The 16,481-nt window shown below is 39.3% G+C and overlaps 1 protein-coding gene across 1 annotated transcript in view; it reads left to right on the top strand.

Moving 5' to 3' along the window:
• ubtd2 (ubiquitin domain containing 2) overlaps positions 1-15,637 on the top strand; it is a 37,630-nt gene extending 21,993 nt beyond the window's left edge. Inside the window, exons 2-3 of the mRNA XM_017705153.2 lie at positions 642-878; positions 13,801-15,637. Coding sequence (XP_017560642.1) covers positions 642-878; positions 13,801-14,216 — 653 coding nt within the window. The 3' untranslated portion in view covers positions 14,217-15,637. The remainder of the gene's footprint in view (positions 1-641; positions 879-13,800) is intronic.
• Positions 15,638-16,481: the final 844 nt, after the last annotated feature.

Raw genomic sequence — 16,481 nt, 5'->3', positions numbered from 1 at the left:
AGAGCTTGAGGACATTCTAAAAATTGCAGTATACTTAGGTAAACCTTGTAAGTAACATCATAATACTATTGACAAAAAATTGTGCTAATAATGTCTGTTAGCCTTAATATTATAACAAGAATAAGTTGTTTAAATGACACACAGATTACTGAGAATGCAGCATAATCTTTTGAAGAATTTGAAGCATTTCACGTTTGGCCAAACCTACTGATGTTTTATGTTATAAGTAAGTGGATATAGTTAAAACTGGAGTTCAGTTGAACTAGGACTTGGTGATGATATTTGATGATATAGATTGTTATTGTGATCACTTATGCCACAAAAGGCTTTTTTGAGTATATCCTGGATATGGTCTGTATTTAAACAGTAATGACAACAGGCATGTTTTATTACAGAGAGCACATAACTAATCCTGTTGAGTTACAGTAATTCTGTGTATCATATGAAACATTGGTTTTTTATAACATTTTTATAGCACTGCTGGTACTTTTTTCTGTTCCAACTTCAGAAAAGCTGAATATCAAAATGCATATTGTGTATATATTTACAATATCGCCCACCCCTAGGTTGAACTGGCTTTAATGAAGACTATTACCTTTGTTTTTTAACATCAGCACTATTCTTCCTTGTCCATGCTGTAGTGGCACTGGGGCGTAACCAGCCCCTGAAGCGAGAGAAGCCCAAATGGAAGAGTGACTACCCAATGACAGACGGACAGCTGCGGAGCAAGCGTGATGAATTCTGGGATACAGCGCCTGCCTTTGAGGGCCGCAAGGAAATCTGGGATGCGCTCAAGGCTGCTGCCCAGGCTTTCGAGAGCAACGATCATGAGCTTGCTCAAGCCATCATTGACGGGGCCAGCATAACTCTTCCTCATGGTAAAGAAACCTTTGCAAGCAAAAGTGCAAACAACATTTTAATTACTGGTGTTGCCTTCAAATCTGTTATATGCAAACTGCACTACAGTTTTTTTTGTTTGTTTGTTTGTTTGTTTTTTGCATAGCAGTGTACATTCTGAAATTACATCTTTGTTTTCTTTTAGACAACTAACTGCTTTTATAGTGTTGGGAACACACTGTGATTTCATACTGCCCATGCAGAAGTGACTTTGAACACACTGTGTTTTTTAACACTGGTTTTAAGACGGGCTAAGCCTCCCTCTGTAAACCCTCACAAGTTAGTAGAACACAATCTGTTGCCTTAATATTTTGAGTTTATAAAGATAAAAAATTTGTAGAACTGACTAGTTTAAAACTCATGATTGAAAAGCATTTCATTCAATTGTCAGTAAATCTATCATGGGCAGTTCTTATTACTTATAAACACAGTTAGAACTCCACAGAATCAAAGGTTTCCGGTTCCATAAACTCAAAATGAAGAAAAAGTTCAACATGATCAATATAATTACATTATTAAATATATTGTTTATTAATTGTCACTCAATTTTAGAAGCATGGCGCATTTTTGCCAAAAGTATTTGGCCTTAAAGCAAATATTTGAATAAGTCATAAAATTGTTTGATAGTTTGAATAGAACAGAAAATTGAGATTATTAGAATAGAACAGATTTGTTTTAGATATGGCTGATACATTGTGACTGCCTGTGTTATTTATTTGCTTAATATTTTGCTAATTTTCAAAAAACTTTCTTACAACCCCATTTCTAGAAACGTTGGGACATTTTATAAAATGCAAGAAAAACAAGAATCTGTGATTCTGAATCTGTATTTAACTGACAAAAGTTCACCTGCTTATTGTGGATTGTTTCAAAAGAGTAACTTGAATATTTTAGAAATTGTTCACTACTATTTTGCCCTGTCCCAACTTTTTTTTTTGAGTGTGTTACAGGCATCAAATTCAAAATTTGTTGATATTTACAAAAACGGACAATCTGTTATTTAGTGGAAATGTTAACAAAAATCATAATCTGAGGGTATTCAACTCATTCTAAGAGCAGATTCTTTAGATTTTTGACTTGTCTTTATATATTTTTACCTTAATCCTTATTCTGTAGGAAAAAATAATGACAGCCAGCAAGTGCCTTTCCCCAACAGAGGGCGCTCTGTTCAGTTGCCATTCTTGTATGGAGATGCTCTTAATTTTAGTTATCTTTCAGAGGTGCACTACACAGACCTCCTTGTGATATGTCTGCATTGGTGTCTTTATTAAACACTCAACGGCTTTGCGATAGCAATGGCTCAGTCCCAACTGGCGTTTGTCTTGCAGCATGCTGACTTTATTAATGTATGAATGCTGTGCTAAAGCAATGAGATGCCTTCTCCCCTGCATTAGATCAGCTGAGTTGTAGCGTCAGCCATGCCAGTCTGTGAGTAAGGTCGGACTGAGGAGCAGGAATGACTCACACCAAAAAATGCTTCAGGAAAGCACACAGAAGAAACCAAGGCGCTCTCATTCATATGCTGTAAGAAGGTTGACAAGGTTCACTTCTTCACATATCATTTCAAAAGATGTACAGATGTAATAATAAAAAAAACACTGAAAAACACTCGTTCTTTCAAATTGATGGCAGGTTTTTTCATCTGTTTTTGTTGCCTGCTTAAGATCATAGCTCTTAGTTCTCACTTTGAAGACTGCTTGCTAATTAAACAGCTATAATAAGGCCAAGTTGTACTTTTTTCTAACAGTTCAATCTGCCTGCCTGCACTGACGTTGATAATTCCCCTCACCTTAATTATGTTGTTATGTTACATTCTCATGGTGAACTCTCTGAGATGAAGTTTGGATGTAGTTCATTCTTTGATTTGATTTGGTTGATGAGAAGAGCTAATTTCATTTCAGGCAACTGAAATCTGGAAAGATCTTCACTGATTGATTGCTCACAGTATGTTATAAAACCACTGACTCCAGTAAACTGTAAGCCATGGGCGCACCAGCAGGCCAAAGGTTTTATTACACACTTCCATAACCTACATTTGTTTGCTTTGAAGTCCCTGTAGTTAATGAATAATAAGCCATTGTATGTAATAAGCCTGCTTATGACATGTTAATGGGTTAACTGAAAAATCCATGAACCAACTTAAGTGAGTTTTTTTGTCTATGTTGACAAACAATATTGTAGAACTTTTTTAACCCTATTTAAACAAAAACAAAGTTTTCCTCTATCAGTGATGCTTTGATGCTCCATTATTGTTGAATGCTGATGCTGAATTCCCATGTTTGGTGTGAGCCATCATAAAACTGTTCCCACCAGCGGCAAACTGAACCACTATAGTCCCCTATAGATTATCTACAGATGTTCAACTATCTGTTGATTCTGAGCAGTGGGGTTAGGGTTAGGGCTAGGACCAGGCTGAGGGTTGGGTTTAGTTGATTCAGTAGATGTTTAGTTGAATTTAACTTGGAAGTAAATTAAGTATGTACAAAGCAACTAAAGTGGACTATCCAAATAAAATATCACTAAATTAAAATTTTAAATAAAACAAATGACATTTTTTTGTTGAATTTCTAACATGCACACATCCACTACAGGGAACAAACTACTAGTACTAAATGAACAATAACTGTTTATTTGCTGGATTTAGTATATAAATAATAACATGTCAAAAGTTCAGGCACCTATCCCCCCCCCCCCCCCAGCCATATGTTTAACTCAGCAAATAAATAGAAACTGTTCAATAACTTATTTTCACATAGAGAATCAGCAAAACATATGATTTGACCCAGAGTGGCTACCTGTTTACATACAACTGTAGTTCATATTTTTCACATTTTCTTGTCAGAAGCTGGACCGTGTACATGTCCACATGTACCCTGAGCAACCTAGAAGCGTTTTGTCGTCTGTTTGTCTGAAAGTATAATCCGGCTCCCAGCCACAGATGGCTGGGATGTCGCAAAGGATCTAACTCACAGTCTCACTAAAAAAGCCCATTGCTGAGACATTTTGCCAATGAGGTTTTGCAGTGCTAATTTTTTCACTTAAATTTTCCATTTGTTTTATTGCTAAAAAAATGAACAATTCTACATACCTTGGTGCTGGATATGTTGCAGACTTTGAAGCACTCCCCAGAAGTTGATGTCGTGAAGTCAAGATTACACTCAAATGCTGTGGATTGAAGATAATTGGCTTGATGCCTCTAGTTGCATTGAAGGAGTTCACATAATAGATGTGTGAGTGCGTATTCTTGGCTCATGCTCTTGTCTTTGGGGTCTTTCTTTGAAGTCAGTAGGCATAAACAAACATGAAGACTCAGTGAGCGTCTAATGAAAGAAGAGCAAAAGTAATTAGGATGCTTAAAGAAAAGAAGGACTCAGTATTTTAAAAGCAATAAAAAGCGCTGGTTTCTGTAATGACCTGGTTGACTGCAAGAAGCAGCAGAAAAATCTCTCCGTTCTAAAAGGATTTAGAATTGGAATAGCATGGCTAGCAACTTGTGCATTCTCTATATATTCTTTATGTATTTTTTCATTAAGAAATCCATGAGTAAGCATCTAATGTGAGTTGAAAGTCAGAGAGTTGTTTGTATCTTTCACAACTCAAATGCAGTGAGCAATGTACAGAAATGTTGCAACAGCTGAAGAGGACAGCTTTTTTTGGTTATATGGGAACCTAAACCTCATGGAAGAGATGGCAGATGGTTTTTGAATATTTTTTGTTGAAGATCCCTGCTGAATTAAAAAAATAGCATTGGATCTGGAACTGGACATCATAGTGCTGAGCAGTGAATTCCATAGAATTCCACTGAGTTTTATTTTGTAGGGTTAACCCATCGTAGGCAATTTGCTTCAGTTTTTAGTCCAATTATTGAGTAACCTTGATTTCCAGGCAACATTATTGCATAGACATGTTTAGGCATCACCGACCTCCCCAAACCAGTTGTTTGAGGAGAGAATGCACGTTTCAAATACAAACAACGTTCAGTCATTAGTTTGACACGCAGAAAGACAAAGTAGTGTGATGGGATTAATGCTCTCTGTCGTGTTTTATCGTCAAATGTGTTCATACTGGAAAGAAAACAAGATTTTATTCCACTTAATACCACAGTGAAATTGAGGAACTTGAGACAATAAGTACTGACACTTACCTTTTTGGTTAGATTAACACAGATGTGTTGACTTGTGTAGTAAAGAGTATATGCAGGTGATCAGGACCGTGTAAAAAAAAAACAGCTCAAATTTCTGTATAACTTGCATCATGTGGAGGTTCTTTTAACTTCAAAAAGGTTTTCACTCAACATCTCGCATACAAAAACATTCATTAACAGGTTCTTTGGGGGACCCAAAGTTGTTCTTCTGTGGTATCACTTTAAGGAACCCCTTTTGGCATCTTTCTTTTTATTTAGTTTTCAACAATGTAAAAGCAGGGTGTTTTTGAGTGTTTAATAAACAATGGTATGTTTCTGTTCATTATTATGTAATAATGTCACACCATGCATTGAGCACTTAAGGAGAAAGTGCTGCTCCTGGCAACCTAGAGGGACATCAGTGATAACAAATAAGCAAATAGTTGCATGTAAAATAAATATATGATGTGTAATGTAGAACAGTAATAACAGACATTTGTATGTATACAGTGTCATTATATGCATGTAGGTAAAGTGTATATATATTCTATAGAGAAGACCAGGGCTGGGTATCTTTAACTTTTCACCATCACTGCCAGTACAGATACCTTGACTTTGATACCGAAGATGGAATGGCCCAACCAGAAATGAAAGTGTTGGATGTGGATGTATTTACTAACTGTAATGAATTGCTAACTAATCAAGGAGTGCTGAATGTAATTTAGACAGACAATCAGCAGTCTAGATATTAGAGCAAATATGCTTGTTTGTTCACCGATGTTTTTAAGTATGGCTACATATTGAAATTAGTTATTGAGTGATACAAAAAAAGTAATTCAGTCTGTACCATAAAGATATTGATTTCAATACCCTACCCTAACGAAAAGATGAGAATTTGTGAGGATAATAATAATTTAAAAAGTATTTATAATAGACAAAAATAATAATACACAAAAACTATTAACATTTTAATTGACATTTGGGACTAACTGAATCTGTATAATCTATCATCAGTAAGTATTCCAAGTTGCAAATATAGAAGATACACCAAAACATATGAACATAGAACAAAAAAAAATCTCTTTGATATGTCATTTATATTACGAAAGCAAGCAAATGGTCACATTACTATTTACCAAATTCATGAATACACACTCAATGTCGGTGTCTATTTAGCTTATAGTGTTATATTTACGAATAAGAATGATTGGCTTGATTTTGATGCAGTAGGGGATGCACGTGAACGTATTTAGAAAAAGTAGGTCTGTGGTCAGCGGGTTCTTCACAGAAATTTCAGCGTAGCCTCAGCTTCATGGCCCATTTTAACCTTAATCCCACTTTCACGCTCAAGCCCCCCGCAGAGGGGAGCGAAACCTCAGCAAAGTGGAGTCATAGTGAATGTCAGCGGCCTGTTCAGCAATGAGACAATTTCCCTCACACAGCTACAGTTAAAGGAAGGGATTGCAGGGTGGGGGGTGGCCCCCCGCCTCATTGCAGGGGCTCTCAAGCCTCAGGATTAATAACGTAGCTAAGGTTGGCCTCAGAAGAGCAGCGCAGTCTTATTTATAGTAACAAAAGACAGCGCTCTGAGATTCACCAAGCTAAAAGGTCAGACCATGGGGTTTGCCCTCCCTGCCCCACTCCTCCTTTACTGCCGAGTGTCAGCGAAGGTGGGGTCATGCAACTCTCCAGCTGTCTGTTAGTATTTCTGGCCACTGAGGAACACGAGATGGAGAAAGCGACGTAAGATAAATAGGCTACAACGTGTAGTTGGCGACCTTGAAGCTTTTTTGGTACACTCTTTCTGAATGCTTTCACTGTCACAGCCAGAGTGTACTCGAATGTACAAATACATTCAAATGTGAGCTGCCCGCTGAAGATATGCGATTGTCACTTTCATTCTCTCCTCAGTAGCCTCATTCGACATTGCAAGACATGGTGCTTTGTAAAACCATGTTTGTAGTATGTTTGTAAGCCTCTTAAGAACGGTTCGAGTTGGAGAGTGTATAAAAGACACCTCAAAGAGGCTCTCAGTACCCACATGTGTTGTACTGGCAGTAAAATAGCCAGCTTGTCTGCAGGCCTTCCCGAGCTTTTGATGTGGTGATTGTTCATAGCCATCTGGTCTTATTCATTCTGCTCAGTGCTGGGAACTGAACAGGAGCCAGAAAAGAATCTCTGGCTGAGTGAGGGAAAACTGGTATGGCAGTGTGTCAGAGTTTGTTGATGTTCTGACACCTTTAGTAGAACATCATGTTTTAGCGTATAATTGGTAATATTTTGGCTGTTTACGTAATGCCCAGAAGATGTGAGCTAACAACCAGTAATTGTAAACAGTTACAGTAAGATGGAACAGTCTTTCAGCTTTTTTAATATGTTGAAGTAAAGAATATATTATTTTCAGTCTGTTAATTACAGGGGACAGAATAATGGACAAACTTGGCAGTGTATATTATTAATAAGGCTGCCGGTTGAACTCTGTGACCAGTGTTTCAGCTGTCCTGTACAATATACTATACTTGAAATATATATACATACAACTTTGACTATTTGAGCTATCCATAGTGTTCTCCACTGAAGTCCAGCTGCTTGCAGACTGCATGTTGCTATGATAGAAATACACCGATCCAGAATCAAAATACATAGAGGAGACAAATATATACACACAATCAGGCATAACGTTATGACCACCTCCTTGTTTCTATACTTATTGTCCATTTCAACAGTTCCACTTACTATATATGAGTATTTAGTAGTTCTACTGTAGTCCATCTGTTTGTCTGCATACTTTATTAGCCTCCTTTTACCCTGTTCTTCAGTGGTCAGGACCCCAGTGGACCCTCACAGAGCAGGTACTATTTGGGTGGTGGATCATTCTCAGCGGTAACACTGATTGTGATGGCGTGTCAGTGTCTGTGTTGCGCTGGTCTGAGTGGATCAGACACAGCAGTGCTGCTGGAGTTTTTAAACACCTCAGTGTTACTGCTGGACTGAGAATAGTCCACCAACCAAAAATATCCAGCCAACAGTGTCCTGTGGGCAGCGTCCTTTGACCACTGATGAAGGACTAGAGGATGACCAACGCAAACTGCAGCAGCAGATGAGCAATCTTCTCTGACTTTACATCTACAAGGTGGACTGAAAAGGTAGGATTGTCTAATAGAGTGGACAGTGAGTGGACACAGTGTTTAAAAACACCAGCAGCCCTGTTGTGTGAGATCCACTCATACCAGCACAACACACACTAGCACACCACCACCACATCAGCGTTCCTGCAGTGCTGTGTATATATTTGTCTCCCATATGTATTATGATTTTGGACAATCTGTAGTGAGAAACTGAGACGCTCAAGAGAAACAGTTGGGTGTTGTCAGTGTTGTTTAAATTGTGGTTCGTGGGCTTTCACACCCATAAAAAACCCATCCAGATGTTGAGGAAGAAGTGTAACAGACCACTTATCAGACTAGGTCACTTTCCTCTGCTGGTCTAAGGCATGACTTTTGTGGTCATTACACCAGCACCTGGTTCTAAGTCATTTCTAAATGGCAACCCTGACATGAATATAAAATATGAGATGCTCATTATCCACAGTATTAGCTGAGACTGGGACAGAGGATTTAAGCCGAGTTGTGCTAGCTTTTAAAATCATCTTTCCAGTGTTTTTCTCCGCTTATCTTTGCCAGTGTGCATCAGCTTTCAGCCACAGCTCCACCTTCCAAAGGCACTTTTTTCCTTTTGTGAAATATTCTGCCTATGCCATGTGCTTGTGATTATTTTAGAGTAGGTCTATTAAAATAAGCAGGCCCAGAATGAGTAGGACATTGGACCATATTTTTGCTCCCTCACACAATCTAAAGTTCACTTGAGGTAATGAAAAAGACGAATCCCCAGATTTCTCATGAGCTTCCTCCAAGGTGTTTTGGGTAAACCTCAACAAAAGCTCAATGGAATGCTTTATAAATTGCCTAGTAAATAAATGGACTGAATAATTTAGGCTTAAAAAGGCTGAAAGAGGGAAGGAATGGAAGAAAGTTTTCAACCCTATTTGGTTTGTTTATTCTTAATGGAATATTTTTTACCATATAACTTTCATGCAGCAGTGCACAATGGCATTGTGCATGGCTGACAGAATTTGTCAGGGACCTGTTTGATGAAAGAAAGCAAGAAAGAATGTCCTCTGTCCTCTGAAAAGGCTTTAGATTGTAAGGTGTGGAAGCAGTGCTTGTCTTGAGATATTTAAGATTTTAGTAACTCTTTGGTCTCTTTTTGGACATGTTTTAAATAAAAATTTTCAGTTATTCAGTTTTTCGTTCTTATAAACGTCTGCAGAGTATTTATTATGCTTGTTTTGTTACCTTTACTCCTTATTTACCTAGATTGGACACTGAAATTGTACTCTTTATTAACTTATGAGGTCTATGTGTGGAGAGGATTCAATCAAAAAAGCCTTAAATTGGGTGGAACAGCATATTAAATGCAAGAATAAGCAGCATATTGTACAGTTGGTAAAAAATGTTAACAGCAGTAACAGCAAATACAGTAAAACAATCTATTTAAAAATGGTCTGCTTTTCACTAAGTGAAGACAATGAAGAGAGTCGTATACCCTTTGTATTAAAGTGTTTTTTGTTCATTTAAAATAGTAAAAACCAGTGACGTATAACTGTAAGCTACTCTGGGTCTGGAAATTGAATGTTTTGAGTCACTGGTCACTTATGTATGTCCCATATAACCTTGCTTACATCTGCGGCCTCCGGACTTTGCTGGAGTTTGGTAAATATTAGTCATTTATGCTATCGGTAGCAATTGGGACCAGGCCCTGAGACCAAGGTGTTGACTCACCATGGAAACAGAAGCGCGGCAAGCAGGCTGGTGTGCTTGCTAGACTAAAGGCTGACCATAAGACACTGACCTTCCTTTTATATGTTGCTCTAATGTCCATTTCTTTGATAACAAACTGAGCTTACATTAACTTGCGACTCATTAAACAGCAGGAAATGAGGGATTGCTGAAATAGTCCTGAATCTGTAATTCAGTTATTTGTGTCATACTGGTATAAAGGCTATGACAAAGCCAGTGCCAGCCATTATACCGCATTGCCCACTACTACATACCATACTGCACTACCGAATGGAAAAACACCTTTGGAGAGTAAATCTAAGCTTTTTCCATGCAGTTTCTTAGTCATCCTTTAGCCATTTATCAGTGGTCAGTTTCTGATAGAAAAACCATTGTTGGCAGGATGTTTTTGGTTAGGGGACTATTCTCTACCTGTAAGTGGCATAGGTGTGAAACCACCAGGCAACACCTCTACGTCAGCATAACCAGCGCAGCCCCTACTAACATGCCACTACTATGTCCTGGTCTGTGGTTATAAACGTATAGTTAATAAAGGCCTGTACTAAGCAGTGTCTTACTCAGTTTGTGCGTGGAAACAGATGAGCTGTAGTTTCTAACCTTTAAGGTGGACCAACACGTTCGTTATGTCTAATAAAGTGACAAGTGAGTGTCCAGTGCTTGAAACCCCCTGCAGCACTGCACTACATTGTACCAGCCCCAACACATACCACTATCATGTTGGTGTCACTGCTGTGCTGAGAATGGTCCACCACCCAGATAATATCTAGTCAGTGGTGTTCTTATGGTGGTCCCTTTGTAATTGATGGAAGAGATATACCATGGCTATGCAGCAGCAGATGGGCTATTGTTGGTAATTATATACCCACAAAGTGCAAATATATGGTGTACCTGAGAAAAAAGCCACAGAGTGTGGCGTATTTAGCATCTCCAGTGGAGGACAGACAGACTGATGTTGGCATTCTGTAGGCATGACAGAGTTTATCATGCACCCGTCAGTAAGATGAAAGCAACACTAAGGGATGGGGGTGGGTGTTACTGCCCTCTTTGGAAAGACAAGCTTCATCTTTGGAGTCATGTCAGTCACTGTCACATCTTCTGCTTGTGTTCCTATTTGCCCTCTGACTAATCACCAGAGCTAGGACGCAAGAAACCCCTGTATATTCCTTCAGAGTGTGGGTGCCGCCTGGCTCACAAGTGATTTTTCCCCTTTGTTTTGGCCTTTGTCCCCTTCCGTCCAGATCACTCTTTGGTACTTTGAGGATGGTCTTATATATTGTCTTTTTAAAAGGGAGTTTTCTTTTTACGTTCATTTGAGGAATGGAAAAAGAGAACTTTTGAGAAGTCTTTTGTGTGTGGGCTCTGGTGCCTATTGCAGGTTGTTTCGGTGAACTTTCTGTATGCTCTCACTAAAGGTTGACCTGCAGCTTTTGGAATTAAATGCATGTTTACGTCACCACTAGTGAAACTGCACTGGTTTTGGTAGTGAATGTAGTGAGGGTAGTGACTCAGGGTAACGTTTTTGGTGGTTCACTGTAGTTTAGGGGTATTCAACTAAAACTTGCAAAAGTCCAGTCCAGTTACATCAGATGTGTTGCTCACAAATGTCCCAGTAATCAAACATAATAAAGAAACGATTATTTTTAAATGCGTAACCATGAATGATCAGTCCAAGCTGTTAATAATATAAGACACACTAAATATATTTTGATATATCTTTATTTATTTTGAATGTAGTTGTATAATCCAATTAGCATTTTAAAGCTGCATTGTAATTGGCTTTTGTTTACAAAAAAAGAGAAAAGATAGAAGAAGATCTTTTAAAGTGAGAATCTTTTTAAAGTGAAAAACATTTTTCATGGGGTAAAATGTATTTAATCAAATCAAAATATAAAAGAGAGGTCTGTGAAGGCTGTTCTTAAGGCTGTTAAGCGTTTTGTGAGAGGAATGGACAAGCACTCTAATGGATTTATTTAATTTGTCCTGAACAAGGAATTTTGACAGAGGGCTATAAAGAGATTGCTTTGGTTTCACGGTGATGCTGATGGTTAATATTTCCACTTTTCACTAGCAGTACAGATTCTGAACAGGTGATACACATCAGCTTTGGACAGAATTTTGCTACAGGTTCGGTGTTCTGAAATACTTTAGGTCAGCGTACGGTCAGCCAATTGATGACCTCTGCTGTAGATACTTAGTGCTCACCTTGTCTTTAATTTGCATTCAGCTGAACCTAACATTCAGTCTAACACTAACCTTACCTTCCACCTAAATCCCTAACCGGCACCCGAACCCTGAAGCTAATACTGTTTATAATCAGCAAGTCACAACAGATAGATTGAGCATTTGTAGATAATCTGTAAGGGACCATCAGAATAAACAGTGACAGGTCAAAATGATGGAACCATATATGACCAGAGATTGCTCAGTGAAGTTTACTCACCACCACACATTTGAAACGTGACTTCTCCACTCATTCATAAACAAATGTAATTTCAACAAAGTGAGATCATTGGTTTTGATTTCACTTCTAAATCAGGCAGTTCTCCCGAGACAGTTTTAGTGTCCAGTGAGAAGACGTTTATCGGGTTATGTCAGAGGAGCTTCTCAGTTCCTCTGTGTTGTATGTCATTGATTCACAGACTGCACTCAGCGCAACTGTTAATTCCCAAATTACTTCCTCTTGCAGACATGTGCCGTGAGCGTTGACTCTGTGGATGCACACCGCAGGATGTTATGACTTGTTTTAGTACATTCACCCCTTTGGACATAAATGCTGTCTTAAATAAAAAAATAACAAGATATGTGAACTGTCAATGGCATGTCATGCTGATAATCTCTGATTATGTATACAATAAAATTGAAGATGGAAACATGACACTTGCACACAAAAATGATACTAGACACAAAAGGATTTTTTATTCAATATGTCAGGTATTTGGGAACAACAGGAATTGAAATGATAAATAAACACTGTAACTGCCAACTGGTCTGCCTCCACATTTGATCACAAGGTGTTTTCACAAGGCATATTATTTTTAATTCTATACAGTTTTTCAGTCATTTTATAATTTACAAAGGGACACACGCTTTTTTACAGCTTCTTACTGATTATATGAAACATTTAAGTTTACACATGACATGGATGTTCTAAACCTTTTATACTTTGATTTTACAACTTTGTTTACCTGTGGCAAAATCACTGTGAAGGCTGTTCCACAATGAAAGTGATGCAAATAAACAGCACAAAATGTACAATGTTTGGATGCAGTTGTTTCAGAACTGTACACAGTAGACACAACATGATGTTTTGAGGCATGTTTTTCATGCCATTAAAAAAAATGGACAGAATTTCTGTCTGCTCAGGCAATGGGAAAATGACAGGCTATTGTCCGTTTAGGAAAAAAGAGAGGTTTAACTCCTCATTCAGCAGCTAAAACTTGTCATTTTATCTGCTTCTGGAGATGCAGCTCAACACGTGATGAAATAATCCTCTTGATGTTTGTTGAAAAGCTCATTTTGGGAACACAGCTTGTGCACGAGCTAGGTTGTCGCCATGCCTACGTCAGACACTACTGGTTGAGTGAGTTAGTGTCACCTACAAAAATTGGCAAGACGCAAACAGATGGTAATAAAATAGTTTTGCATTTTTGCTATTTGAAAAATCCAGTTTGGTGTCCAGGGTATAATTAATTTTACGTGTGTTTGAGTTAATAGGACAAATAAATTGTACTCGCTTTGTTAAAGGCCTTAATGTGCAGCCTGTCGTGGGACTCTGTCTAAAGTTTCACTATGTGTCAGCAGTGAATTTAGTATAGAATCAAGTCACCTTCAGATTTAACAGACCTCTGTTCAGGTTTAACAGAACTCTTTGTTCTGATCAATTACTGCCCTAACTCATTCTGTCTGTTTCTTCCCATATAGGTGCGCTAACAGAATGCTATGATGAGCTGGGCAACCGCTACCAGCTGCCTGTTTACTGCCTCTCCCCTCCGGTCAACATGATCGAAGAGAAGAGCGAGATGGAAACGATGGAGGTCCCTGAGGCGCCGGCCAGCGAGGGCCAGGAGTGCCAGCTGCGGCTGCGACTCTCCACGGGCCGTGACCTGCGGCTGGCCGTACGCACCAGCGACAGTGTGCAGCACATGAAGCGGCGCTTGCAGGCCCAGGAGGGCGTGGCGGCTGCCAGTCAGCGCTGGTTCTTTTCAGGCCGCCCGCTCACCGATAAGATGAAGCTGGAGGAGCTGAAGATCTCCAGAGACTACGTGGTGCAGGTGATCGTCAGCCAGCCACCTGGAACTCCACCCCCGCAGCAGAACCCAACGCCTGTGGAGAACTAGTGCCCGCTCTGGGGGATATGTTTTGTGGAACACACTGTGGTGGGTGTGGGTGAAGGTCCATTGTTGATACTAGATTTTGGAGCCTGTCAGGGGAGCTGATCTTTAGGAGGTTTTGCTCTTTGCACACTCCACTTTGACCCCACCACCTCCAGCACAGTTTCTGTGCAGATTTGGAAACTCACTGGATAATCTTGCCTACAACGTGGAGAGCTCAAGCCTGGAGAGGAAGTGTGCTCCTATGAGCATGCCATTGGCAAGAGAAAGAGAGAGAAAAATTTCACAATGCCTCTAATTGAAAACTTGAGTCGTTTGGAAAGGTCATGGAGTGGTCCACCTTTCCACTCCTTTGTGACATGAGTATATGTCTGCAAGGCAGACTCGAACTACAGACATGCTTGGCTCTTTAAAAGCTGGAGAAGCATCAGGAGCAATCTACCGAGACGTGCATCCACACCTTGGCTTTTAACAAGTGAAAAGTCACTTTTTGAAGATTTTTTTTTTATTTGGTTTTTAATGGAAAACTGTACTACCAAAAAAAGTGAGGGAATTTGCGACAGAAGGGGAAAATGTCATGACTATGATCTATCAGCTTTTGTGTTTTTTCCCCTCATGTTTATTGGTCAAATCAAGTTGCTGTTTTCATTATTATAATTTTTTTTTCTTCCTTAGGTCAGGTGTGCTTTCAACGACTTTCTCTTGCACTCTAAACTATCCTACAACAAGTAGGCCTTTTCAGCGGTTATGCAGAGGGGAAATTCTTTTTTTTTTTTAATGTGTGTAATAAATCAGTTATTTGGCCGTTTACCTAGATCTTGGCTCATGTGTTTTTACATGGGGGAACCATCACTTAGTGCAGCAAACGGCTGCCCATTCCAAAAAACCCTCCTCCCTTTTACGTTTCTGTTGATCACTTTCGCTGTTGGCCTGTGCCTGAGATGAGAAGTGAGACTGAGACCCTGAGAGGAGACATCAACGTAGCCCTGTGTGTTTCAGCTCGCTGTGAAGAATTTAGTCGGCACCGTGAGGTTGCCATGGCACCGTGCGGACGTGTGACATGAAGGCAGCATGGTACTTAGAAAGGGGCATAATCATGTGCAGGAAAAGCACAGAATGAGGGGATTTTTACTGAGATGGGGGTGGTGGTGGCCAGTGGGGTTGGGGTGACTGTCTCTAGGTGCTATGAAGATAAAAATGGGAAGAGAAATGGACGGAGCCTAAGGGACGACCCGCCACGTGTGGCCAGTGTAGGTCCCCTCTGAATGTAGCTTCATATGAGAGGAGGACATTTTCGCAGTTTCTTTCTATGTGTTTTTAAATGGCATGACGACATCTGTTCCGTCAGAAGAGAAGAGCAGAATCGATGGCATATTTTAATGATACAGAATGAGTTTTTAATTAAAACATGAACATTTGTACTCCAACATTCTGTGGTTTCTGATTGGTTTCATTGTGCAGGTCACATTGTTTAAAATACCAGTTGCAGAACACACTCTTTCATGAGAAACTGCTGTTCTGTGGTCATTTGCTTGTTACTGACCGCATGCTGTCACTGATTTCAAAGTGGAAATTTTTTAAGCTTGGTTAAACTTTTTAAGCTTGTGCTTCATACATCTTAACCATACAATAAACCTCTGGTCACTGAGGTTAGAACTGATAACACTACATGGAAGTGAGTATATTTCAAATACAATGTGTTTGTCAATGGGAATTCATGTAAAACCACAGTTGTGTATGAACGTGGACGTACGTATGCAATTCCCCCTCCTCTAAAAGGCTTTTCAAGGGAGTGAATGCCTTTGTGAGCCAGCTCAATAATCTCTTTCATCTCCTGATTGACATTTGGTTTCAAACAAAAGCCTTTGTTTAGTGGTGAGACTCAATATAGTCACTTTTCTCCCTCTTTGTCTGTAGTCAGGCAACACGTGGCTTCCACAAGGCTTGTGCTCATTTGCAAAACGTATTCAGTGGTTCCAAAAGTTCTTCAAATTTCCACTTCTGTTAATGATGAATCGTTATGAGGAAGTACGGCATTCCAGAAGTGTCAAGCAGAAATTGAGAATAGAAAAATCCTGTGCCTTAATAAATGTTATTCCACCATGATGGCTAATTGGCATTGGTAACGGATGATCGGCTTCATCCATGTCATGTAAAAATGTGATGTCAGTTCAGGAATTTCTTATCTGTGTCCTGGGACACTTTCCCTTTTGCTGTAGAATCAGTCAACCAATGTCTCTGACTTCCAGGGTCTATTGAGTGTACAGTTCA

This window comes from Pygocentrus nattereri, chromosome 16, assembly GCF_015220715.1.
Source record: "Pygocentrus nattereri isolate fPygNat1 chromosome 16, fPygNat1.pri, whole genome shotgun sequence".
NCBI classification, from domain to species: Eukaryota; Metazoa; Chordata; class Actinopteri; order Characiformes; family Serrasalmidae; genus Pygocentrus; species Pygocentrus nattereri.
This window is presented reverse-complemented; position numbering and strand designations above follow the sequence as displayed.